The sequence below is a fragment of the Trachurus trachurus genome, assembly GCF_905171665.1.
Source record: "Trachurus trachurus genome assembly, chromosome: 4".
NCBI classification, from domain to species: Eukaryota; Metazoa; Chordata; class Actinopteri; order Carangiformes; family Carangidae; genus Trachurus; species Trachurus trachurus.
Genome location: NC_139898.1, coordinates 19,910,936 through 19,938,437, shown reverse-complemented (window position 1 = coordinate 19,938,437; position 27,502 = coordinate 19,910,936). Strand labels below are relative to the sequence as shown.

Below are 27,502 nucleotides of genomic sequence, written 5' to 3'. Positions count from 1 at the left end.
GTGATTATTATCTTCATCGATGAGCTGAACCACTTAGCGTCACTTGTTTTTGAAAGTGTGTGATTCCAAGAAAATAGCTTGCATCAAACGCTGTGCCTTGGAAGAATAAACAAAACACCCACATGGAGAAATTTTACCTGTGTTTATTGTGTGTTCGTCCAGTCCATGACAACTCATTCAACAGCATCATTGTGTCTTTGCGCACACATTCACAATAGCTTAGCAGTGAACAAACACGGTTTATATGTATGTATGTTTGTGTATTAACATTTGTAATCACCTCACCTGTCAGTGGCTGTTTTTGCAATATATCATGTATCACACATCTTTGTCTCCACTGACACAGGAAGGATTGAAGTGGCTCAAGTGAACCCAATGTTAAATGTCAAAGGGGGAACTGTAATAACTCCACTAACAGTTTCTTCTGTTACTAATCTTCTCTTTTTTACCCGGGAGCAGAGAATCCAAAGAGCTTAGTGATTGTGTTCATATGATGCACATGCTGCAGGGCTGCAAGTGAGGTTGGAACCAGGTCACTGATTTGCATGATACTGTATGAGTAATGAGAGCAAAGTACCACAGGCCCATTAAACTGGGATTTATCTATTACGAAAATGTTATATCATGCAAAGTGTATTAAATTCAAGATTTCATCTGATTGTAAGCAGGGTCTATCTGCAGGCTCTTTAAAAACCCTAAATAAACACTGCTGTGAAATTACAATCATTCGTTTAAAAGAACGTCAGAGAAGTCCGTTTTGTTTTTGTCCAGTATTAGTCTTCCCCATCACAGCGGTTGTTTCATGAGGTTGTTTCATGAACCTTCCGGTTGTAACTGTAACCAACAATACGTTGGTAATGTGATGTAATTTACATGTATTTACAATATAAATTAAAGTAGCAAAAGGTTGAGATATAGGCAGAAATGAAAGAAAATCTTCATATGACAACATATCACTTTGTTTTTAGCCAAGCTTCATTTTTGCATACAATGAAATGCCTCCTTTACAGATGATAAATGTTGCATTAGAAGATTTCCATGGTAGCTGTGAATGAAAAAAACAAATACTGGTGTTTTGTCACCTGAACACCACCAAACAGTATTAGCATATGAAATGCCAAACATGAGACTAAGTAAAAGGAGCCTAAAATGATGTCTCATATTTGTTTAGTCTAGCATCAATAAGTTAACACTGTATGAATCAGAAAACATGTCATTTACATGATAGCAGCAAAGCTTCATGTCAGATACTGTCAGGTAGTTGGTCTACCAGACTGTAATATCTTAACAACTATCAGATGAATTGGCACCTTTAATATGCACATCATTAACTGAGATGATACAAGTTGTCAAATTAACTATGAGGCAGTGTTATAAACATAATTGAAAGTGATGTTGCTGCATTATCCATATATTAAAATGCACGCATGCTCAGACCAGATGAGTGCAGAGTTGCTGTCACTACTATTCATCATCATTTTGTGCAGGGGCATACTGTAGTGTCATTTCATCTCTCATTAACTGGTGTCATTACTTTCAACAGTATTTGCCAGAAGCCATAGTAACAGTGTTTTGGAAAATAAGTGAGTGAAGCAATGTAGTGTGCGCTCAAGCTCATTCCATTCCACCTTGATTGTTGGCTCGTAAAAGTGCCTACAAGTTAATATGTGTGTCATCACCGCCCACTGACACTCAAAGCTGTGCTCCATGTAAAGTGCACGCATGCTGCTGAAAGCTAGCTATGGTATAAGATAAAGGATATTTGATTACTTCTTGGTTATAGTAAACAGTCTTTTATTTCTATTGAGCATTTAACTAATAAAAAAATAGATTCAGTACATTTTATAATAATTGGCAAAATAGCACTTAAAAATAAAGTATTTTGCATGGGGAAGCTTTATGATTAAAAAATGAAGACAACCCCCCCCCCCAAAAAAAAAACAGGTGTAAAGAGAGAAATTATGTGGCAAATATATCTGTTACTCCTGAATGACTTACCGTAATGATGACTGAGGATGGTACACCCTAACAGCTACTAATAACTTAAAGCAGAAGTAAGTGATATATTTGTGTTAATATAAGTCTTAAAGGGACAGTATGGGACTTTATTGGCTTTTTATTGACAAAAATCAAATATCGCTTTCATAAATACGTATTTCACTGAAGTGGAATCGCGCCCGCATACAAACGAGCGCTTTCTCGTACCTTAGAATGAGATGTTACAAGTCGTTACAAACATACATGGGGGGGTTCACCGAACCTTCTCTGCCATGTTGAATCGCCATGTTTTACGTTCAGTGTCACCGTGGCTGTAAGTAACCTCAAACTCGGGCCGCCGGAGCTTCTCGGCTCGGGGAGAAAGTTTTCCAGACAGCGCCTGTTAAAACTGTCACCACCGTGTAGCTAGTGTGAGGAAGGACGGAGGCACTGGTGTTGCCTTCAGGTGCAGTCAGACACCTGAATGACGCCGTGAGTGACGCCGTCGGCAAACCAACTGGATGTTATTTTACTCGACGAGAGAAAGCCGGTAAAACGTGGGTCAGGTAAACAATACGACATCACCATGACAACATATTGTCACGCCTGTATTGTTTTGCCTCGTGCTGGCGGACCGTTTGTTTACATAGAGGCTTGTTTATCCTGATACATGCAGCGTGTGTTGTTTTTCTGACTTCTGCCCGAGTTTACGTAAACGCAACAGCAAGAATACGTGCCGACATGCAACCGCACCGCTAGATGGGGGTAAATCTCACATACTGTCCCTTTAAATAGTTATATCTTCCGACAGCAATCACTTACATAGAGTGTTTAGACCGAAACATGGGTCTGTCAGTCACTCTGCTCTGCTCTGAGCCGAGGAGAAAACATTTATCGTATCCTACAGTTTTTATCCAATGAGGAGAGAGAACGGCATGCAGGGCTGTGTGTGCAGCCAAGGGACGCAGTGAATGTGGTGACGTAGGGACGAAGACTGTTATGGTGCGTTCAAGGAAACTCGTAACTCGTGTTTTTCCGACCTGTGAAGTCGTACCAGTTCGATCTGGTACGTGTTCACGGGTCGGAAGTTACGAGTGGCCGTTATAGTGACTTTCACAGGTAAAACAGGTCGGAAAAACACGAGTGGGTTGCCTAGAACGCTACAAAGTCGTAAGTTGTGACTTGAAGCTGTAATTTACGGTTTCAAAAGCCTACCTGGAACGCAGCATTAGCCAAAACGACCGGATTGCTTACTTCTGCTTTAAATATAGGACAGTATGACCTCACTGGCTGCTCATGATAATTTGGAACAATGTCAGAAATAGATGCTTACATCTTCCTCTCACTCCTTTTCCTCCCGCCACTCTTATATATTAGAGATCCCTGTAACCTTTAACCTGACATGCCATAATATCTCCTGCTGTTTATACTGGCAGGTGTGCTTCCATCTTTTAATCTTCTCATCGTATTCCAAATCCTGAGCGACTCATTTTCTTAATTACCAGACTTGGAGGGGGATTATGGTTTCTTATGGGAGTCTCAGAAGCCAGCAGGGCCATCAGGAGGCTTAATGTTGGTTGAGAGGGTTGAGGGTGTGCGTGTCAAAATGACCAACTGACACCGGGTATGAACAAATGGGACAAGTACTTGTCGGTCCATATGGCCAGTGGACAGACAGAGACAGAGACACAATTCAAACCAAGCTTAAACTTGTTGATGAGGAATATAGGCTACTTATTTCACTCAAGAAAGCAGAATGTTTGTTTGTATTTTGTACTTGGTAACAAATTACTACATTCAGAACACACAGAGGGCCCTTACTCAGAGTATTTATCTCATGTATCTAGGTACTTGGAACAGTGTGTGATTGTTCCCAAGCCTAAAGAAGACTGTAGGCTACTCGTCTAATTACAGGGAATTACGAGCCTTTCCTGTATTATGTAGTCTATATTTTCTTTTCCCTTTTTTCTTCACTTCCCACATGTCCCTGCTGGAGCATTTTCTTATATAAAGGCTACATTATGAGTGTTTTTTTAGAAGGATTATTTTTTTCTGTGATCAGATTACTGCTAACCACACTCGCTATTCTAGCTGTCTGGAACTAATGTGTTGCTAATAGCATTCAAATAATTAATATAAACAAATAACTTGTATGTATTTTAGCCTTGTAATCTTTCCTCTTGTTGACATAATCATTAGCATTAGATTTGTTGTCCAGTATTGTTTTCACAGTTTTATAAGTGCCCACTGGTGGGCCTTGAAGGAATTGCAAGTGAGCCACTTGTTTTGATGAAAAGATGTAATTCTGCAATGGTGTTTTAAAATGTTCAAGAAAACCTATTAAAAGAAAGTTAAAGAAAATGTTGGAAAAACTCCTTCACTGTCTTTTCTTGCGTTCACACCCATGTGATAAAGCCAATTGTGGAAACTTTTGTTTGGTTGCTGGCTGACCACTTTGCTGTTGAACTTTTATTTGCTATCGGTCTGACTGGATGCTGAAAGTTTGCGTGGTAAGAATTATAGTTTCAGAATGGATAGCAACAGGAAGAATTAAAAGTAAAGAGGGTCAAGAGACAGATGGTGAATCGACATTACCAGCAACACTGGGAACGATTGCTTTTTATTTTTAAGGACAACTCTTTGTTTTAAACCTTGAGAGGATATTTAGTTACCATGCATCCATGTACATAGTGATGACAGAAAATACAGTCTAGCATTTTTGGAGCCTGGTGCAAAATCAGCATGAATCTGCAATTCAAATTTTAAATTTGACTGCTCTTCTTGAAATGTATTTTTCTCATTCTTCACTACACCATATTAATGACTGATTACGCGATTAAAAAATTAAATGCACCATGTGAAGCCATGTACATTTTATACAAGTAAATAAGAAATCACATTATTTATTCTTCCACCACGTCAAGCCTTCAGTGAGATTTTTGACAATGATCTTTTAAGTGGAAATGTTCTTGCATTGGCATGCAAATAAAGTAAATGATGCTTTTAAAACCATATGCTTCATAATGCTTTTTTGGACCCTTGAGTTGTTGGCAGACCTGTTACATAAACAGCATACTATGCTTGCTCGAAGAACTTGATGAAATAACATTACATTACAATAAAATTACTGTAAGATCCCAAATCAATCATATCAGTCATAACAGAACATAGTGTGTGGCGCACATTTGCCTGCTGCCACCATTTATTCCACAAGTTTATTTCCCCATTAGGCTGAATGTCAAATGATAATACTTATCAGTATGAATTTGAATGCAGTTAAATGTCTCAAAAGGTGCAGGAAAAGCTCATGCTGGTGTAAAGCAGAGAGCACGTACCAGCTACAGAGAAAAATAACATTTCATTTGTGAGAAGAAGTAGGCTACTATATGTGAAAGTATGAAGAACCTCTTTTCAAAAGGCCGTTTTGGTGGCTCAGTCAGCAGTACAGTTCAAGTTAATTCATGCCTTACATACACAAGTATCTTATAGTCAAATGAGGCATAATTGGTGGAATGTGGGTCATTCATGAGCTAGTCTTGCACGAGAAACAAAGTCACTTGACATACTTTTGAGAGAACTTCCTTAACCCTAAGCTATATGAGCCGCCACATTATTACCTGATAACCTGCCAGGTTGTTTGTGTTGAAGAATCGGTTGATATCATCAGACATAAACTATCTCTCCACCCTTTTTTTCTCTTGCCCAAGGGTTTCTTGTGTTGACCTGCCAAATTTTTACTAACCAGCGGCTGTAGTGCACCATCTGTGTTCACACACTCTACTCACGACTCCAATCATCACAATCTCCAGGTCATAAATCAAAAAGTTGTAGTAACCACACAAGGCCCCAAGATGTCATCACTGAGCAGCGAAACAGTGCTGCAGATACCACAAACCCCATTTATCTATCTATCTATCTATCTATCTATCTATCTATCTATCTATCTATCTATCTATCTATCTATCTATCTATCTATCTATCTATCTATCTATCTATCTATCTATCTATCTATCTATCTACCTATCTATCTATCTATCTATCTATCTATCTATTTTGCTTCATGTTGTTGTTTTACTATTACTGTTGTTTGTATCTTCCCCTTCCCTTTCCCATTCTGTCCATCTTTTTTTAATGACTTATCATGCATAAGGCATCTTTATATCTATTTCATTACTTATATTATTTATATTTATATTTTCATTCAATTGCTAAAACACTCATTTCTGTTTTCTGTGTGAATCAGTTGCTCAGTTGTCTAAACTCATTCACAGAACTGAACATCCCTCTGACAAAACCATTACCTATCTTCACCACACTATTTGCAAATCTCAGTCAGCAAAACTCTAAACACAATTCTCATGCAATAAAACACAGTTGTCACTGTGATGCACTTGTGATGCATAATGGTAACAACAACATAAACACAAATAAAACACACATGTCATCTGTCAAGTGTCAAACACTCAAAATTGTTTCTAATGATGTAATAACCAATATAAACCACTTTAGAATGCAAGAAGACAGAGTGATCATTTCTGATGACATTCGGACTACTGACATGTCCTTGTGCATGCATACCAGAACATTATTTTGCACATTCACTTAGAATTGCCAGACTGCCATACTGGGGTGGGAGGACACAACCCCAGCAGGAGAACATTGTAGTTGTTGAGATGGTCCATCAAAACGATGCCATTACACTATGTGAAGTGTAAAGCCCTGTGCTGTGCCAAGCCCAAAGACCAGGTGAAGCTCAATTTCAGGATGATGATGAAATTTTTTTTTTCACAGTACCTATTACTGTACTATAGTTTATGTTTGATGAATGCAGAGTAAATGCTAAATCCATAGAGTTGTAAAATATTTTTTTTCTCTTTAGTTTTGGGGACAGAAGACGCATGTGATAATACTGCTGTTTTTGACTGATTAGAGCGAGATCTGACAACATTGTTTGGTTTTGAGCACAGGTAAAACTATTTTGAGGCAATGGTATGATTTTGAACATTTGAAATTTGATTACTTTCTCGATTGTTTACACACATTTCCTGAAAGCATGCCTCATACTCTCAGAACTCTACACACAAATCCAAAAAAACACACACAATGGGCAAAACCCCTAACTTCCCCTGCAAAATGAAACTTTACATTCAAAACAATGTTATTTATTCTCAAAATGCTATTTTAGTCTCAAATGACAAACACAAACCATCATATGACTAGACATTTATAAGAACCAGTTGAACACTGATGTGCTCAGTGTAAAACACTATGATGAATGGAAAACACTTCTACTCCATTCATCATAATGACTTAGGCTTTTTTTTTGTAACTACAGACAGTACATATATAAATGTGTTGTAAAATATTTTAGAATATTGTTTTTATACTCAGAACACTCAAATACACGGTTCATCATCATTATGGTCACTGCTATATATATCGGTGTGTGTGTGTGTGTGTGTGTGTGTGTGTGTGTGTTTGTGTTGTGTGGCCTCTCTCTCTGTTTGGTTTCTCTCTTTTTGGTGTCAGTCCATCACTGCCTGTTTCCCTTTTTTGCTAAAGCTCTGATTGCTAATTGTAAATGTGATGAGTGACTGATGAGTCAGTGTGCATAGTAGGGAAACTAACTTTTTTTTTTTGAATAACAGTGTGTTACTCGTGAAAACAAGATATTTTCTTCATGAAAATTGTGCCAAATGCAGAGAATTGTGTGTAGTGTTTTGAAAAAAGTGTGTTATAGAACTGCTAAATGAGTGTAAAGCAGGAATTGTGCTTGTAGTTGAGCAGACTTGGTTCAGGGGGTCGGTGCATGAGTTAGATGTTGAGGCCATTGTGTCTCAAGTACCAGAAATTGTGTGTAAACAATTGAGAAAAACTGTAAATGAAAGAGAAATTCAATTCTGTTGTGAACAATTGCCAAGTGGTTTGGAGATCAAGTCCATGTTATTTTGATAATGTAATTTCTTTTTCAAGAAATGAGCCAAACCGATGCAGAAAAACTGTAAGTCATGTCAGTCTGTTAAATATGACAAATACTATAATTGAATCAGACAGCAACTGGAAATCAAACGTTATCTGTGTCCAAGGCAAGGCATCTTTATTTATATAGAGCATTTCATACCAAGGCAACTCAATGTGCTTTACATAAAGATAAAACATTTAAAAAGAACAGCATAAAAACAAACAATTTACTGTAAGACATTACAGTAAACATAGAGTTAAAGGGATAGTTCACCCAAAATTCAAATTTCACTCATTATCTACTCACCCTCATATCGACTAAGGGCTGGGAGAAGTTGCAGCACTGCATGTCCATATGACGGTTGCGAACGGAGCTCACTTTTCTTCGTCCAAAAAGACACACCAAAAAACATCCAAATACCTCCATAGTGCTCGTCTGTAATGTCCCTCTTGTATTGAAGCCCCAACATGAGAAATTGTTCCGAAAAAAAATTAAATAAGTATATGTTTTAAGCTTGTTTGTAGTGGAAGCTCCCAGCGCTGCTCTCCCTGGTCCATCCAAATCTCGCGCAATTTGCATTGACATCCAGGTCACAGCTCCGCAAATCGCGAGAGATTCCAGCAGAGTAACACTCGGAGCTTCCGCTTTTTAGTGTGTCTTTTTGGACGAAGAAAAGTAAACTCCGTTCGCAATCGTCTTATGGACATGCAGTGCTGCGCCAAGCCCCCCTGTAACTCAGAGAAGGCACGGAGGACTCTGAAACTTCTCCCAGCCCTTAGTCGACATGAGGTAGATAATGAGTGAAATTAGAATTTTGGGTGAACTATCCCTTTAAAAGCAAGAGTAGAAAATAGATCAAGTTTAAAGTTCTTAAAAAAGAGCTCAGCTATGAGCACATGAAAAGAGAAATGTTTTTAACCTGGATTCAAAGGTGCTCAGTTGGGGCTGATTTCAGTTCTGCTAGTTCGTTCCAGTTGTGTGCAGCATAACAGCTAAATGCTGCTTCACCATGTCTAGTTTGAACTCTGTGCTCCACTATCCACTCCACTAGATTGCAGTTTATTATTAATTTATTATTTTTTTGACTTGCAAATGGCAGCTGCTGTCTTAAGGAGACTTTCATGGTGGCTTGGAGACATGTGAGAGATACAGTATGTGTGTGTGTGTGTGTGCGTGTTGAGGTGGTGGTTTGCAAGAGGGTGTGTATGGACATGTTTTTTGTGTTTCATTTATGACTTGGAAACACACATCCATATCAGTAGGTGTGGTGGTCAAAGGTCCAAGCAGGTGTTGATCTTTTGACTCACACCTTACGATGGGGTTCATCAGGTAGCAGATGCAGAAAATAAAATAACCGCAGCGTTGGTCTAGTAACTCAATGGGCGCCAACCTGTCACAAGTGGTCGCCTTCACAGTCATGTACATCTGACTGGAGGCATTTGGACGCATGTTTACTGCCGGGGTAATCAAATGAGCAGTAAAATAAACACAGCAAAGGCTCTGACTGCAGTGGTGCCTCCCAGTTTGAGTTTCTAGGATATTTTTCCCCCATAAATGAACTGGTTTTCTGTTCCATCTTCTGGAAAATTTGCTTCAGAGCTCCTCTAAATGTCACTCCTATCAAAATACCTTTTTTCATTGCACTGAGTTTCGTGTCAGGTGGTTTAATGTCATGGGATATAGTGTAGCTTGGTTCTTTTCCAACTGCAGCACCATGACAGCAAATTACATTGTGTTCTCTTACAGTCAGATGTGGGAAGTAAAAAGTGTCATTATTACCAACCTCAGGGTGCTGAAGACACCCAGGTGGGAAAAGATGTGTTTGTGGAGTGTTGTTTAGCTCCTTATCAGTGCAAAAAATATTTCAGACGACTCAGATTGCACAAAGCAAATGTGCCAGACTGTCTCTTAGCATTACCCTCGAATCTGACCAGGGGAAATGATGAATTCTGAAAAACAACACAGACAGTCTCAATTTCTAGTCTTATTTACCTACAAACAAAAATGTTGTAACATTGGGCCATCTCATCTTATTTGATTTATCTCTTCACAGCAGCATATTATGGTGATTCGATTAAAACATTTGACATTTTTGCTTGTGTATTTTGACCTATTTGCTTTATCAACACTTACAGACATCCAATCTGTCTGTGATGCATGAATGCCTTTAACCTCCCAGGTCATAGAGATGACTCAGTTGATATTGAAAACATGCATCTAGTTCATATTGATAAAGAAAATTAAAGAATATTGAAAAATCACATTTAAAAAAACAAAAAACTGAATCTCCTCCTACTTTTAGGATGTTCCAGGACCAAGTTCACACTTATCTCTGCTTTCCATTACCAAAAATAAAGCAGGACAATATTACACACAGTAATGATTTACATCGGATGAGCTATTTATGATCTCATTATGAATTGTGGATATATAAAGTTGCTGTTGGCTACATTTCAGTCACTGCTACTGCTGCTGTTGTTCTTATTCCTTGGCTGGTACTTCCGGCACAGGCATAGGTATGTGCGCGTGTGTCTATGCAAATATGCAGAAACTCAACACTCACCAGAACAGAAAATTCAAGTCAAACAACATACCGTTGCTCTAAGTGACAGGTGATTAGTGCAGTACAAAGCATGGAGCAGCGAAGACGGAGGCAAAACCAGAGGAATCCAGACCTAACAGATGACCACATACATACCACTGTAGATTCCAAGGTTATAGAGTATGTGGGTCACAGTCATGTTGCCATGAATCTTTAGGGAAAGCTTCATGAAAGCTACAAAGTACTGTGGTGCCTTAGCCATATTCTGGGTTTGTGAACATGGAAATAGGGCTTTAATAGACACACACCGTTCCCATCTTTGTTTGCTTCACCAGAATTCAGAAATGACTGAATCCAAACCCTGAAGAGTTATGATAAGAAACACCTTAAAGTAGGAAAATCGTCAAGCGAGACTCTAAGTGGAACTGATCCTACCATGAAAATGTCCATCCAGTGTAAGACTCACTTCATCCTTCACTATGAATCCTGACTATTCATCTGTGAAGAACAGAGGGGCTTTATATCCACTCTGTACATTATCATACCAGGCTACCAGTGCATGTAGAATAGTTTGTTGCTATCCCTCCAGACAGTTTAAAAAAGCAGATTTTACCTGTTGAACACATTTGAAAAATACCCAATGAAAGGCCTTTGAAGGGCAAAAATGCATCAAATCAAAAGAGCTTGTTTGTGTCTTGACTGTAACTGACCTTCTGTAAGAAAAACAAATAGTGGGTGTTGAATGATCCACATTCCTGACAAATTTCTACAGAGAGTGCGGACAAAAAAAGTAGGTTTATAAACCAAAAGACTGAACAGGAAACAACAAGAAGGACAGAGTTTCATACCAGGGTAGGTGAGTCACTGAGGAAGTGCTTTCACTACACATTTATAGATACATCTTCAATTTAATTTTAAGGATTTACTACTGTAATTGACTTAAAGCACAACTCAATATTTTTAAAACAGTATTGGTTTCTGACTCGTCTTTTTCTTTTTCTTCTATGCATTGCTGATGAGGCCTTTGGCTGCATCATCACTATTCAAATTCAAACTAACCCACTGCCATCCAGATGAACTGAGTTTACATAACCTCACCTAGTTTGTGTGAGTGTTTGCGTCACACATGTTTGTGAGCATTTGCATTCCCCCATATCATACATCTACTCACATGAGAAAAAATGTGTGTGAGCTCTGTGATTGTCAGAGTTAATTTGCATGTGTGTAACATCCACACATTGAAGGCATGATCAATGGCAGTGTTGATCCATTCCACAGATGGGGGGGGGGGGGGGGGGGGTGTGCGCTCCGCGGAGAAGACTGCCTCATTGTGTGTCCCACTGTGTCTAAAACATGACGACTGAATGGTCGTGCAGATGGACCACCTTTGATCTCCCAAGCTGACCTTTCTTTGGGGAGGGGAAGGGGGGGACAACGGTGGCTGTAGCCATGCAGGCTGATTGTCACATGTTTCATCCCCAGTTGCTATGAACAAGAGATAGGTTAGTGAAGGATAATGATGTTTTTACAGCTCTGCCCTGGCCTTGTTGAGTCAATGTCTACCGTAACATTCTTGAAGGGACTCTTATCACACTTGTCTTGTAATGAACCAATGAAACTGTTGCTGACAACTCATCTGTCAAAGATACTGTATCTCCCGAAATGGTGAGGACGTGTGCTTCCTTTGTTTCCCCCCATGGCTTGGCCACTATTGATTTCCTTTGTGGGCGACAGGCCGGGGAACTCGCCTAGCAGAGAGGAGATATTTTCTTGGAACAGAGTGTCACCACTGCTCCACCTTCCCTACCTGCTGCTTAATATTTAATTCCCTGCACCCAAGGAACGACAGTGGAAAGCTTGTTTCATGATCATTTTGTTGAGATTGAAATTCTGTAAAATCACACCCTTTGTACATATATTTGTCTTATATTAGATATATCATCCATATTAGCTTTAAGGCCAATTTCCACAGTTATTGTGCATTCAACACACTTGCATTCAACACACTTTTAAAAATTGATGAAAAAAATATAGGCTGACAGTGTGTGATATGAGCTTTCTAAGTCACGTGTCAAAGACATACATTTATTTAGTGATATATCTTATTAAGAATAGACCAAAGCATATCAACCTTTGAGAGCCTCCATCTGTTTTAAGTTAAAAATAGGTCTATTTCTCCAACTGCGATCCAAGATTAAGCGTGAACTGAGGTAATGAATTAATGATTTTGTCCAATTGAGGTGAAAAAATGGCCTGGATTGTGTTCAGGATATGAAAGACAGAGCAATGCCTCCTAAAGAGTCAGGGTTAGAATATACAATACACCTCACACTAATAATTTCAGTAACCATAAACCTGTCAGGCAACTGTGTCTCTCACACTTGACTCACTTGTCTTTACTTTTGGCTGCTTTTGATATTGACTGACTTTGAATAAAAGCTTATTCTACTTGTGTATAGCCTACCTTAACAGCTGGACCCATGGATGGAGGTGGGATAGCCTCATGTAAATACAAACTCCTATTGTTCTGCTGATTCTTGAGGTATGAAACCTTTGAAAATAATTTATAGGATAGGTCTATTGATTTTCTCAATTCAAATTAAATAATAAAAAGACCAAACCCACTAACAGATCCTAAAAGTATTGCCTGTGACGCCAAAGCCCTGATACACCTCATATTCTTCTTGTGCAATGAATGTCAATTGTTTGTTTAAAAGCAGATTAACAAACCACACCTTTGTGTTTGACATGATTCTTTACAATAGCTTGTACATAATAATGTAGTTTATTTTGAGTCAACCCCACATCCTGATGCTGGGAACGCTCAGTAGTGCACCAGTAAGTGTATTGATCCACTGAAAATAGTCCCAATAAATACACTATCAAGCATTGTTGGAGAACATTTGCTAAAAAAATGATTGTACTTAACTGTGTTTAAAGGTGAAACTATAGATTTATGACCTGCTTTTAAAGACTAATGCTGTTAGCAAGAATGAATGGTAAATGGATGGGACTCAGAGCCACAGACAAGCTGGCAAAGTTGGAAGGTTTTGAGAAACAGACAAACCAATATTTAGATATTTAGTTAGTTTATTTGTCATGTAGCCTACATTAAAAAGTACGGTGTACAGTCAATTTTTGTCTTCTGTGGTGATTTTATAATTTTTTTTTCATGTGCATTGTCAACAGTTACAATGGGATTTAATATTACAACACCTACCCTTAATAAACACTGAAAATATACTACAAAATGAAATATGTATATTTAACCACCTTAGTGGTTTTTAGACTTGTAAACACAAACACTTTTCTAACTTAAATCTTCTCAAATGAAACAACCTGAAAAGTGGAAAGTATTTGTTAACGGAACTGCTCACCACTCTGCATAATGCAACTTGTGACAGGGGCTCACAAATATGCAGTTCTTGTTTTATGGAGTCGCAGGCCATAAAGACAAACAATACCGTCTGTCAGCAAACGTCAGTGCAAAAGGTAGTTGTTGTTGCCTTAATCCTTTCAACCTGTCTTTGTCTGAAGGTTTTCTACTTCATCACAAATGTCTATATGTGGAGGCATAAAAGATGCAAGAAAGGATTAGGTGCCTCAAGGCAACATGTACCTACAGCAGTAAATCAGTAGCAGACACATGCTATACACATCTGCCTGCCGAGCATTTGTTTCCAGTTAGTCCAGTCTAAACGAGTCCAACTTAAACTTAGCTTTGACCCCCTTTCCCTCCCAGCATGCAAAACACCATTTCTAATACCACACATACTGATTACTAAACATTGTACCTACAGATCACAGAGTGTTGCCATGCATGCAAAAAATTATCAATCCATGTATCTGCAAAGAGAAAGAAAAAAAAAGAGGCAACATTTGCTCTGTTTATCTGTTATCCAGCTGTTACGATGACAATATATGGTGCTAATGGCCTCCTGCAAAACCAAGCCTTTTTCTAAAGCAAACAAGTCCGTCCTTTTCTATATCTCCATGACTCATGTGCAGGCTGAGTGGTTTGGCCGTGTGTGGTGCTATTTTGACAGAGCAAGAAGGGCAAAACAGAGGTGGCCATGGAAACCGGCGGCATCCAATGGGAGAATAGTGTATGGGTGTGGCTGGCTGATGGACAAGTGGTACTGTCCCACTCTGTTCCTTCAGTCTGGTCAATTAGTAACTTTTTCTACCCTCATGCCTATAGGCACACACACACACACACACACACACACACACACACACACACACACACACACACACACACACACACACACAGACACAGACACACACACACACACACACACACACACACACACACACACACACACACACACACACACACACACACACACACACACACACACACACACACACACACACACACACACACACACAGAGAGAGAGAATGAACCACTGGAAGTTTCTGGATAAAGATAAACCTATCACATGATGTAAGACCTCAAAAAGATCCAGATAAAGGAAGCTGTAGGAAAATGGAAAAATTGAATAGCATATGGCAATATGAACTGATTCAAAGTCAGAAGTTTTGGAAGCTTTACTTATTCATTTTACAGTCTGAGTCCAAAAGATTGTCCCTTTATTAGATTTCTGTTCGTATACCAAAATCAGCAGATTAACTTAAGTTCACTTTCCAACTTTATCTCTCTGTGGGGCTTTGAAAACCAGTTTCTAATGTGTGTCACTTCATGGAGGTGAAAGTCACTGATTAATGCCCTTCACTAGCTCCTTACCTGCGGTTGATACGCCACTGAGCAATGTGTTTCAACTGGATTTGTTCCTCTACACCTGCTCAATGCAGGTGGCTCCCAGGGGTGAAAGTGTGCTATGCTTTAAAAGGGAGTGCATGAAAAAATAACCATGGTTCTTTAAAAAAGTTTCCAAAACAAAAAAATACACTGAAGCTTTTCAGATAGGTATCGAATCAACTATTTTACAGCTTTTCTGCATTTACAGTCCTTCTTTGTGTACTAATTTCAGTTAGTGCACAGTGATGAGAAGAGAAAATTAAGCAAGACTTCAGAAAAAAGTCATGTGGTTACCTTATTAATGGTTTCCATGGAGCAAAAACAGTGATACGTAGAGTGCTTGCAAGCCTTGTAGTTTGATGATGTCCTGCATAGGTTTGATCCCACAATAGACCCTCCTACTGAGGTTCCCCTGAGCAAGCTGCTACAAATTCTACAAGTTTAATCTGCTAATCACTGACATTTGTAACGATCATAGAATAAAACTCCTAACTCGTGCTGTTTTTATTGATCTGTTAAAAAAACATGCAACTGTATATACAGTATGCACACACAAAGAATACACATCATATAAATCCTTGAATTATTCACCAGTGTAGTAAGACTTGTTAAATGCACATGAGGACTTTGAATTGGAATGATGTATCACAGACTCACAGGGGAGGGGAGGGGGCTGTGAAAAAATGACACCACCTCCCTGCTGTTTATTCATTGTATGACATTCTGGGGAGTAAACTATGCTTAAAATGTAAACTTACCCACATACGTATATGGAAATCTTCTCTCTACAACACATTACCGACGGCAGGCTGAGATAATTTCACACATTAGAAATGTTCTAATCTGTATGGAAGAAATGATACAAGTTTCATCACAACCATGTTTGAAGTTAAAACTAAGTTACACCAGGATTCCTCCCATGATCCAAAGATTTTATGCCATGTGGATCCAAATTTGCTCATTCCCCTAAATGAGTAAATGAATGCTTCACTGTGTTTACCCATAGACTGCATACAAAAGCCTTTACCATGTGATGACCTGTTGACCTTTTTAGTATGTTTCTCTCACTTTTTTCCACTGACAGTGCATGATGCAGTGACCCTACTAAATGTTGACCTGTTATGTGAAAATGAAAAACAAAAACATGTATCCATGCAAAATTAATTTACCCAGCTGATGAAAATGGTCTGCACTTAACACATATTCAAGAACTAGATCAAAATGCATTGTGATCTGAGGATACTTGGCCCATTGATTTGGTGCGTAACAAAAGACGCGATAGCCACTGCAACTCAGGTTAAAATACTAAGCTTTATGGTGTCTTTAAAACTATCTCACACATCTTAATGAAATTACATTGCTCTTGTTTGCTTTGAGAAGCATGTGAATCATGAAAGATTGGCTAAATTCTGCTTTGCCAATATGAAACCTCGTCGACAGGTTTAACATCACCAAAAAATTAAAGTGGTCAAAAGAGAATATCAAAAACAGACAAGTTGAAAACAAATCTTTTGATTCACTGGGGAAAATAGTCCGTCTTGCTTCAACCATAATGTATTCCTCCGCGGCGTAGTATATTATGCAATGAGGTAGCGAGGCGAACAACGACTGAGGCGGAGTGATTTAGGCAGGACTACACCCAAGCGTCTGTCCGATTGCAGCGGCTTCTCTTCGTTGCCTAGACCAGAAGAAAGCCGGGACGTGACGGAGTCGGGGGTTGTTTTTTGCTTGCTGGAGGCCCGCTAAACCACCGATAAATACAGCTTCCGTACAGTGTCTTCGTCGCTGCTCGAGAGACGTTTGTGACCCAACTTCACCCATCTTACTTTTTCATCTTAGAACTAATTTCACAAACATGACCTGGCAAAGCTACGTGGACAACCTGATGGGTGATGGCAGCTGCCAGGACGCGGCCATTGTTGGGTATGCGGACGCCAAATACGTCTGGGCATCGCACCCAGGTGGTACCTTTGCCAACATAACGGTTAGTATGCTTCGCTTGTTGATATGTATGGTTAGATCGGGGGGAAAAAATGTGAAATTTACCACGCTGGAGCGTTTGTCTGCAGAGCCAGGCCTTGTTGAATGAGGATAAGGCGAGCGGTGTGGTACACATGGTATCCGGTGGTCACACACACACACATACACACAAGTTGCATCGGCACGTATGCACCATTGCCTTTCAATTTAGAGATGCGATTGTTTTGTGTTGGTCCCCCCCCGCCAGTACGTTTAACACACACAGCGGACTTTGAATTGTGTATTTCTCTTGGGGAAACAATCGCCTAGTACGAGGTCGGAAATAACCCACCTAAGCCCAGTGACGGACGGTGCCGCGAACTCGAGCTAAAAGGGGCTAACGTTAACTTAGCATCGCTAGCAGTGTTTGCTCGTGATAACGTTACCGGTCCTAAAGCGAAATAGAATCGGCTCTACACCAATACCAGGATGGTTATTATTATAACTTTTACTGGGATTGCGTCGGTTGTGTTTAAATGACAAAAAAATAGTAAGCAATGTGAGGTTTGAGCAGACAAACGTCTACCGGCCCCGCAACTTATTAACGTTAACATTGATTAGCATCGGTTAACGTTAGCTCAGATCAGGCCGGTCATCATCCCCTAACGTTACTGAAGGGAAACCGTTATTAGCTAACCTAACGCCAATAGCGCAGAGGTAGCGTTGCACACACGCGTTTCAGGCGTGCTGCTGATGGTTTGCCTTGGGTTTTTTTTTCCCCTATACGGCTTCTGTGAATCACAGTGCCTAGCGCTACCGCCCCTTATTTTCCAAGATGGCGGATACACTCCCAGTTTCTTATTCATTTTGTTCATGGATGCTAATCGAGTCGTTAACTCCTCGGTGGAAAAGGAAAAAAGGCACCGACGGTCCAGAGTTATACGGGTCCAGCTTTAAAGTCGTTTGTAGGCTGTAAAAAGTATGTAATCTGAAACGGTGGCTGTGAATGAATGTATAAGTTAACGCGACTAAAAACAACCGACAATCTCCGGCGCTTTCCTCAGTCACAGCCTCCATTTTGTTTGTTAAATAAATTATTAGAGTCCATAATGCAAGTGTTTGTTTGTTTGTGTGGAAGTAAAAAAAAATAATCGTGGTGTTGGTGTATAAAAGATGCAGTCATCTTGATAAAAAGAAACGATCACCCATGCCACAGACAAGTGAAGTATAAGCGCTGGTGTGTGGCTGTGTGGAGCTAACGTAGCTTGGGAGTGTCCTCTCGGGGCTTAGGGCAGGGTATGGTTGTGCTGCTACTACTCGGAAGAAGCAAAATGTAAAAATGCACATAATGGGTTTTTGCAGTCTCTGTCCGGGGGGGAGCCCGCCATGTGGAAGCAAAGCCAATTAATTGAATACTTTAAACTAGTGTTAGATTTGATTCACTCTCGGAGACTTAAATGGGCTTTCATGGGAATGCAGCAAGTTAACAAGGTGGATGAGGAACTGCGGGGCAAGTTTAATGTGGGAATGGAGAACCGGTTCTCCATAGGGGGGGAAACTGTCGTTGTAATTGATAAATTAATTAATTAGCCGACTTGGCCCTGGCCCTCATGTCGCTAGCCGTCATGCTAGCGTTATCTGAGCCTGTAAGAGTTTTCCGAGCTTCTTTTTTTTTTGTCTGAAGGGTTTCGTGTGTGCCATGACTGTGCAGTTCTGGAGTTGAGGGGCGACGCCTTTTGTTCTGCAGACTGGTTCAAAGAAACAAATTACCTATTTAATAAACGTTTTAACATCGGTAATGCATTTTGTAAAGGTTTCAAATACGTTAAGTAGAATATTAACAGAAGTTATACCTTGATGAAAATTTCAGAGATTTTTTTTTTTTTGCCAGATGCAGTGGGCCTCTGAGATTTAAGACTTGATGTGAATGTGAAAAAAAAACCTTAACACTTTAATTCAGATTTTCATGCTTCTAAGTCATAAGACCCATTTTACATTTATCTTAATTTATCAGTTAAGTCAGATGGCTCTGTTTAGACAAACGCAGATGCTTTTTGAGCACTTTACACTTCTGATGATTGCGAAGAACTTTGTAAAGCGCTGAGAAAAGCCTTTGGTATTGGGTAAGAGAATGGTCAGCTAATCATACTGTTATCCTTATTTACCAAAGTTCCTGGCTGTGCTTTAACTGAAATATTAAAACCAACCAAAATACACACGTTTTTTTTTTGACAAATAATTGACTTCTGCACAACTCTAACTTTACAAAGAAGTGTGTCAAAATAAGACTAGAGATGATGCTCTGGTTATTTATTAAATACAATTTAAATGTACCATTGTTGGAGCTTGTTCTAGTGTGCACATTTTAAATGTATATGGCATATGCACATTAAACACCTCATGTCACTGCTGCACCAATGTAGAGTGTCGTAAACAGGTGTGGCAGCTGAATATACCCTGAGACCTAGATTAGCAAAATGACATGCAACTAGCATAAGGAGTGGGAAGTTCAAAGTTAGTTCTGTAGTTCTGCAAGTATTAATGTCACTTGAAGCCGTTCACGCCATAATTAACCTGCAAGGATGTAAGAACTTGGTGAAGTTTTCAGACCATCTAAGTATTTGGAGTTACCCTATCAAACCATATAGGCTAGTATTCTGTAGAGGAGATCTGGGCTTTCCAATGGTGTGTCATGTGATGGGTTTGCATGCTGGGAACTTTACTTTTTTTTCTTGATCAAGATGGCCGCCATACCAACAACCACATTTTCTGGATAGAGGGGGGGTGATGCAAATATTCTTTATCTATTGCTATTTTAACCCTATATATTGTTTATTAACATGTCCATAACAATCCATAACATCTGAAAATAGTTTCATAATTTGTTTTGAATGTCAACTGTAGTGGACACCAGGACCAATTTAATGACTGCTCATCGTTGTGGGAGAAAGAAGTGAAGCAGAGAGGATTCTAGTAGATAGTAGAGAGACATTCAGATTTGGAGCTGTCAGATGAGGATGAGTATCAGTCAGATATCAGATAGGGAAAGATGGTGATGAAGAAAGAGGGGAAGAAGATGCAGGCGAATCCGATGAGACACTCTGAGCCAGAGAGCAGGAAAGTTGTCATGCTCTGGGCCATGAGGACTATGTTTTATTTAGTTTCAGATTAATGTATTCAAATCTATTGTTGTATTTGTACCATGTGTTACTGCTGTTAAATATTTGCTAATTTCCCAAAAATATGCTTGAGGTTGGTCATTAGGAGTCATATTACATCCATGACACTGAAGTTACTGCATTAAAGGGATATTCTGGCATAAGTTTAACCAATGCTCTAACGCACTGTCAGACCCAGTAGAACCCCCCCTCGATAGATCAAGTTTCCCGACCACAAACTTGTCTAGTTGTAGCGACTAAAGCGCAGACAGCCAGATAGCACAATACTGCTGTCTTTGTAGCCACGTTGTTTTCCAACGGCCATCAAAAAAGCCATTCGTAGTCACGAATAATGCTCAGAACAGCACCAAACTACAGTACAAACAGGGTCCCAGCCCATAATACGAGGTATCGAACACCTGCTAGCTTGCCTGAGTTCTATTGAAAACAGACCAAAACACAACTCGCACTCTCCTCCAGCTGCTTCCTACTAATGCAGAAGTCCTGACAAGGCGATTCCCAAATGCATCAGAGTTCCTATCAGTCTTCCCTATCCGTTTCTAACAATAAGTAGCTGTTGTGTTTGTGTTTAAGTAGTTAAGTGTGTGAGGTTAGATATGCTTCTCATTTATTATTTGGGTTATTTTTTATGGACCCTGTTGTTTTTACTTTGACTTTTGGAGAGGCTGCTGTAGTACCGGATTGTGGTGAGCTCAAGAAAAAACGTAAGTAAACAGGGCCACATTTGCCGAACACTAAACCTCTCTTTTCTCAACATAACACTAGCAAGTGTCGACAGGGAAATGAACAGCGTTGAGTCGCTCAAACTATCACAGTCAGCAAAGTGTGTGTGTGTATTTTTGGAACTAAGCGACTTCTCACTTTTCTAATGCATTCAGTAATCGACTTGTTAGGGCTTCTGCAATGGTAGGAAGTGGCTGGAGGTGAGTGGGTTAGTAGTAGCATTATTGTTTTTATATCAAATGTATTCTTGGGTTAATATCACTCTAAAGACATAATCTACTAATTTTCACATGGCAATCGTCCTGTTGTCCTCTACAGTGGGCATGCTGTGAAATTAAAAACTAGAAATATGTTGTGAAAAAATAAAAAAGGTGTTTTAAGGCCAAATGGATAGGAAATCCCCCCAAAGCCATTATCAATAAAACATCATGATTAATCCACTATGTAGACACCACACAATGCAGTATTTAATGTTCCAATTCATGTTAAAGCCACACTAGACGGCTGCAGGTAAGCTGTCTTGTGCTGTGTGGGAGTGTGGCATTATGGTGTTGGTATTCTATGGGACTGGCCAAGACAACAGACTGATCATTTTAAGTGGATATAGGTTATAATGTAATATTGTTGTGGGGCAATGGGATTTACTAATTCTTTCAGTTTTTGTTTTCAACCTTGATTCATCTTACTTTGAATCAAGGTTGGGGGAATTGGGAGCTGAGACAAGAGGTAGAGGGATTCAAATCTTTATTTGTATACCACCTAATCAGTTTCAAAAGGCTTCAAAGTACCCACATTTGGAGAAATTAAAGAGAGGTGGCGTTCAGAGCAGGGAGGAACACCCTTGAATAACCTTGTGGAAATGATGGAAAAGTCTATCTGAATGGCTTGATGTTAAGCTGGAAGCTTGGCCAGGTGTACATGTACCTGACAACTTGTTTTTGTGCTTTGTTCTAGCCCGAAGAAATCGACGTGATAATAGGAAAGGACCGGGAGGCATTCTTCACCAGTGGGCTGACCTTAGGCAATAAAAAGTGCTCCGTAATCAGAGACAGCCTCCAAATTGACGGCGACTGGACAATGGACATCCGGACAAAGAGTCAAGGAGGAGAGCCAACATACAACGTTTCTGTAGGCAAAGCCAGCAAAGGTGAGCATGACATTCATTGTTGTCAGCTGCATACATTTAGTAGTGCTACAGTGACACCGTAGCCTGCTTTTGATATAGTGCCATTAGTTTAGTCATTTTTACAACTTGTGTGTTGTCCATGCATGTGGGATAGATCTTCAAATGCACCTTTCCTCAATATATGACATACACAGGTGTTAAAACTGTCTGTAAATCATAGGATATTATCTTCTTAAAATGTCATGTAATTTATGAGGGAGAGCAAGTACATGTCAGCTAAATCTACTCTGGAAATATGCAGGCAGGTTGTTTTAAAGCTGAAGGGCAAGTTCATGTCAAGATGATCATTGGATTAGGATATAGGTTAAGTGTTAAAGTCAGTTTTCAGTGTTTATAATGTCAGTTGTGGATACTTTACATTTTGTTAGGAAAGCATTGCAGGTAAACCAAACAAAAGACAATTTATTTTCCCCCTTAAATATGTTATGTCTCTACATGTTCATGATTTTTGGTACGTAACCTATTTGGGGCCCTTGTATGAAAGTTTTGCATTTTTCAATGAAACTAACCCTATTTGATACTGAAGATTTATACTCAGCCATGTATTGCAAGAAGATGTATGATGTTTAAAAATGCATTATATCATGGGGGTAATTGATGTTGCATACCTAAAATAGTTTCTTATCCTAGAGCAAACAGTATAATCGAGTCCAATAAACGTATGAGCTCGCTGTTACTTCCAGACTAGATGCTTGTCAGCCAGAACAACAATAAAGTAGGCACTTGATTTGTGTTCTGCATAGCTGAAACACTTCACAACAAACGTCACAGCTCACTCATGGATTGCTATTTAAAGGCTGAGGTTTTTTAATGGTGCTTATCGCCAGTGTAAAATGTTCATATAATTACTGGATATTTATATGAAAATTCAATTTGACTTCGCCTGAAATAAAAAAATAAATAAAAACCTGGATACTGATTGCCTTTTTTCCAAAAAAATAAGACGAACTCAGCTTTCAACAGTAAAACGCTCATGTTGAAGGTGACTGCCCCGTTTAGAATAGAAATGATGAAATCTGTTTGTCAAACATTACTTGATAACCATGTTAGGAAAGTGAAGTTAAGTCCCTTCCAGGGCCTTGTCTGAGAGTTGTGCCAGTTTTCATGTTGCCTGTATGGGCCCCGATGCCCCCGTCCTTCCCACCTTTCCCCCAGACACCACTAAAACGTACAGGTGAGACCGTAACTGGTTATTGTTCCAAGCGCGCACACTGGGCTCACTCACGGAGCTGGGATTTTCTAAACTTTCTAAACTGCATGCATCTCTCTCCTTCCTGGTTAACGCCCTCCTCCCTCCCTTACCCACAAAGTATGACTCTGTTCCCTGCTCACATGCTTCCTGGTTAAAAACGAGTATTGAAGCACTTCAGGGCTCTTACATGTATTGAGGAGAGGTACCACAAGCATGCTGCTGTCTCCGCATGTGTGCTGCATTAGCGATGGTTGTTAGCAGTCAGTAGAAGCTTCACTTTCTTATTCTTTGCTGCTGGCATGTGATTTGATTGATGTTTCAGATGAAACAATAAAGACCAGTGTCCTCAACTGGAGTGCAGTGCAGTAAAGCCTGTCGTACTCACAGGAACACTACACATCCAGCTACTTAAGACGAGAAACCAGGCTTTATCTGGTACTAATGTGACACAGGTAGTCAAAGTGTTTGATTTGGTGACCGCATGGCCTACAAATACAATTCCTACCATACAAATTGAAATTGGGCCAGGGGTGTATTGACCAAATTCATATAACACATAGAGGCAGTAGAGGCAGTGTAGTAGTATTGAAGTGTCATATTGCCACAGCCATTTGATCAAATCAATGTGTGGTTAATCTCAAAAAATTATATTTACTTATTGGTTTTCAGCCAGTTTAAAAGCAAATTAAGTTTTCTTTCTATTATCATTTAATGATTGATTTGTGAAAATCTCAAACTTCACAAGATAGAAACAGGACCCAGACGTATTCAACAAAACAGCTTTGCATGCGTCCTTTTACATGTATTCTCCTGCTGTACTCACTTTCTGTCTTCCTAATTGTGACGTGACACGTCTTGTTGTTTCACCACCAGCAGCACTGATCAGAAAATGAATGTTTAGACTCGATACTGCCTCCAGACCAAAGGTGCTGCTGTGCTTTTTGTGCCATTGTCCTCCTTCGTAACTGTCTCGTCTGCTTGCTGCTATTGGGCCTGTGCTCTTCTCTTTTCACTTGTGTGATCTCCACACCTTCTCTAAATGTCCTCTCTGTCTCTTTTCTTTCAGTCTTGGTCTTGGTAATGGGCAAAGAAGGGGTCCATGGAGGCGGATTGAATAAGAAGGCATACTCGATGGCAAAATACTTGAGGGATTCAGGGTTTTAGTTTAGTTTTGACGTAGCTTATGTGGCGTAGTTGAGGGAGAGAGAAAAACAAACGAAAAGGCAAACAAAAAAAACACAAAACTTCCGAAAAATAGACAAAAAAAAACGCAAATTACTGTCAAATCCATTTTTCTCCCCTGAACAGTCCCATTAAACAAAATCCCAGGAGCGATTTCTAACAGCGCAGGGTTCAGGCTCTGTCCTCAGTAATGTAGCCCCACATTTAGCAAGGTGACAATGAAAAAAAAACAAATAAGTATGTTCTTTTCCAGCCCTGCTATCATCATGTGTATTCATTTATTTTTGTTTTTTTTCCTTTGTGTACTCCAGCAATGGTTTTTGTCATGGGGAAGGAAGGTGTCCATGGAGGGCAGCTCAACAAGAAAGCATTTCAGATGGCTGAATACCTGAGGAAGTCGCAATACTAAAGCAGCCTGTACCCAGCCACCTAGCAGCTCACCCTTACCACCCTGTTGCATTTCACACTACTTCCAGTCCTAGTTGATAGTTACTTTGTTTTGTTTTTTTCTTTTTCTGCCTTCTCTCCTACCCATTTGTTATCCCTCTTATTATTTTTTTTAATCTTCCCTCTTACCCGCCCTCTACCCCTCAACACACTTGCGCTGTGTACTCTTTTACCCCCAATTACGCACTATAAGTTGATCCATAGCAAAGATGAGCATGTTGCTAACAGGTTGTCATGACAAATCTGTACTTAACCAAGACCAGCAAAAATCGAAAAAGATTCTGGCCAAACACTTGGACAATGGAAGCTACAGTGTCAATTTGAAGTAGTTATTTCTTTTTTTTCTCTCCATCATGGTGCCCATTACTTAACCCCCACCCCCCCAAATCCTAATCATACACACTCCCTCCCCCCCTGAACAGCCGATGCCTTTGGAGCACTTGAGCAGTAACCAAGCTCGTCATGTCTTCCTCTTTTTATTTCCTCCATCACATCGGGGAGGGGAGACTGCATGCATATCTCAGTCCACAGTTGCCCCTCTCCCTGTCACACCCACCATGTAACCCCCCCCCGCCCCTTTCTCTCTCACACACTCCCACTCTGCCAAAATGTTCAGTTCCTTCCCTTCTTCCCCCAGTTTCCCCCCCATCCTGTTTGCTCTAAGCAGGTGACACTACAAAACCTCACGCAGGAGACTCATCTTCACCACCCCCAACTTGTTCTCTTAATCCCCTCTCCCTTCAGATGCACTTCTTCTGTCCTGTTTTATACACAGAGGGGGGGGTGGGTGGGTGGGGTTGGCGGTTGTTTCTGTGTGGGAGGGGTGTTTGGATCAGCTCGGTTAACGATCATGAACCGGATTTGCGCGTGTTGGTGTCGTCCAGATGCTGGTAGCCTCTCCTCCCCACCATCACAACCTCTACTACACAAACCCATGGACATTCCACAGTAACAATGGCTCAGGCACTTAAAACTGTTTTTTGTTTGCCAGCTCCTGTAATATATATATATTTTTTATTTTGTTTTTTTGAAAGGCTGCCATTTTTGGACAGTAGATATCCCAGCATATAACCATCTGGAGTATGTCCAGTTTGATTTTTTTCTTTTTTTTATAGGACCAAGTGTAGTTGAAGCTCGGGTGTTTATACAATTGCTCTAAATCATGTGAAGGATGACTGCTAACTTTCTTTTTTTCTTCCAAAAGAAACGCTAACCAGACAAATGCATACTATGGTTTAAAAAAAAAAAAAAAAAAAGAATCAACAGGGGAGGTAAGGGTGGGAGTAAGAAAATTCTCATTTTGTTTCTTTTCTTTATTGTTAGGAAATAAACTACATTTGTACAAACCCATGCTGTGTTGACAACTACAAAACTGTGGAATAAATTGCCTTTTACTTTATAGTCAACTGAGCTCTGGGGTATCACACGGTCTGTCCATGGTCAGTACTGCTAACTAACGTCCAACTGAGAAAAACAAAAAAAACTTTCAAAAGTAGAAATGACACTCAATGGGAGATGGGGATTGGTTGGAACAAAGACGCTTATGGTTGTCATGTTGAAACTTAACTACAGAACCTGTGTATCCTGTGCCATAATGTAGAGAGATCTGTTGCTGTTGTAAGATGGATTTTACCCACTGTCCACTAAGGAGTCATTTCATTGGCACTTTTTTTCTTTTCTTTTTTTTCTTAGCTTCAGCTCCACTGTTAGGCCTTGTGGGATATGTGTACTCATTAAAAGAAAAACCTGTTTCAAGTCCTGTTTGCTGATTTATGTTCATTTCCTTTTCCTCACCAGTTTTTTTTTTTTTTTTTCTTACATCTGGGATACAGTCTCTTTAATGCATCTGATTTCATATGCATAAAACCAAGAAATGCCATAAATTGATTTATCACCTTGTTTACAGACAGATCAAATAAATTTATTCCAACCAGATAAGAGTTTGTCTGTTTTTTTTTACATTGGAGATGTTGGGTCATTTTTAAATTTCTTAAAAACAAAACAAACCCAATAGCTCAGGGATATGTGCTTATTTGCCTTCTTCTAAAGAGCCAGACGTACGATATCGGCATGCTTAGTCAGTGCAAATTTCACTTTATGGTGCTAAGCTTTCAGTCTATGCTCTTAAATGTGTGGATATCTTGCGTCTGGCCTTTGAAACCCTTGATTCTTCAGCACCTTACTAATCCTGAGCTCGGTTGAGTGGCAGTCTTCCTACATTGTCTAATGAGCTAGATGAGAAAATCAATATCACTTTCATGTGTCTTAGACTGAAAATAGGTGATGGCAATGAGCTCATTAGTATTTCAAACTTATGCTAAATTAAAAGCAAGATGTTTAAGATTCCAGTTTCCAACATAATGAGCATGAATTTGAGTAATGCTTGAAAA

The 27,502-nt window shown here is 39.6% G+C and overlaps 1 protein-coding gene across 2 annotated transcripts; it reads left to right on the top strand.

Annotated features, from left to right (window-relative positions):
* The first annotated feature begins 16,866 nt into the window (after positions 1-16,866).
* Positions 16,867-27,028, top strand: pfn2b (profilin 2b). Of its 2 annotated transcripts, XR_014595328.1 has the most exons (4): positions 16,867-17,228; positions 22,060-22,252; positions 24,550-24,877; positions 24,977-27,028. XR_014595328.1 is itself a non-coding variant. In XM_083970184.1 (3 exons), exons 1-3 carry the CDS (start codon positions 17,100-17,102, stop codon positions 25,072-25,074), a joined length of 420 nt encoding a protein of 139 aa, XP_083826310.1. In that variant the 5' UTR covers positions 16,869-17,099; the 3' UTR covers positions 25,075-27,028. The 2 variants fall into 2 exon arrangements, 1 of the variants encoding a protein (XP_083826310.1); XM_083970184.1 differs by lacking the exon at positions 24,550-24,877 and having other exon boundaries at positions 16,869-17,228.
* Positions 27,029-27,502: the final 474 nt, after the last annotated feature.

Coding starts and splice junctions, on each gene's coding strand:
- pfn2b (XM_083970184.1), top strand. CDS start 17,100: ATGACCTGGCAAAGCTACGTGGACAACCTGATGGGTGATGGCAGCTGC. Junction 17,229..22,059: donor GTACCTTTGCCAACATAACG/GTTAGTATGCTT, acceptor GCTTTGTTCTAG/CCCGAAGAAATCGACGTGAT. Junction 22,253..24,976: donor TGTAGGCAAAGCCAGCAAAG/GTGAGCATGACA, acceptor TGTGTACTCCAG/CAATGGTTTTTGTCATGGGG.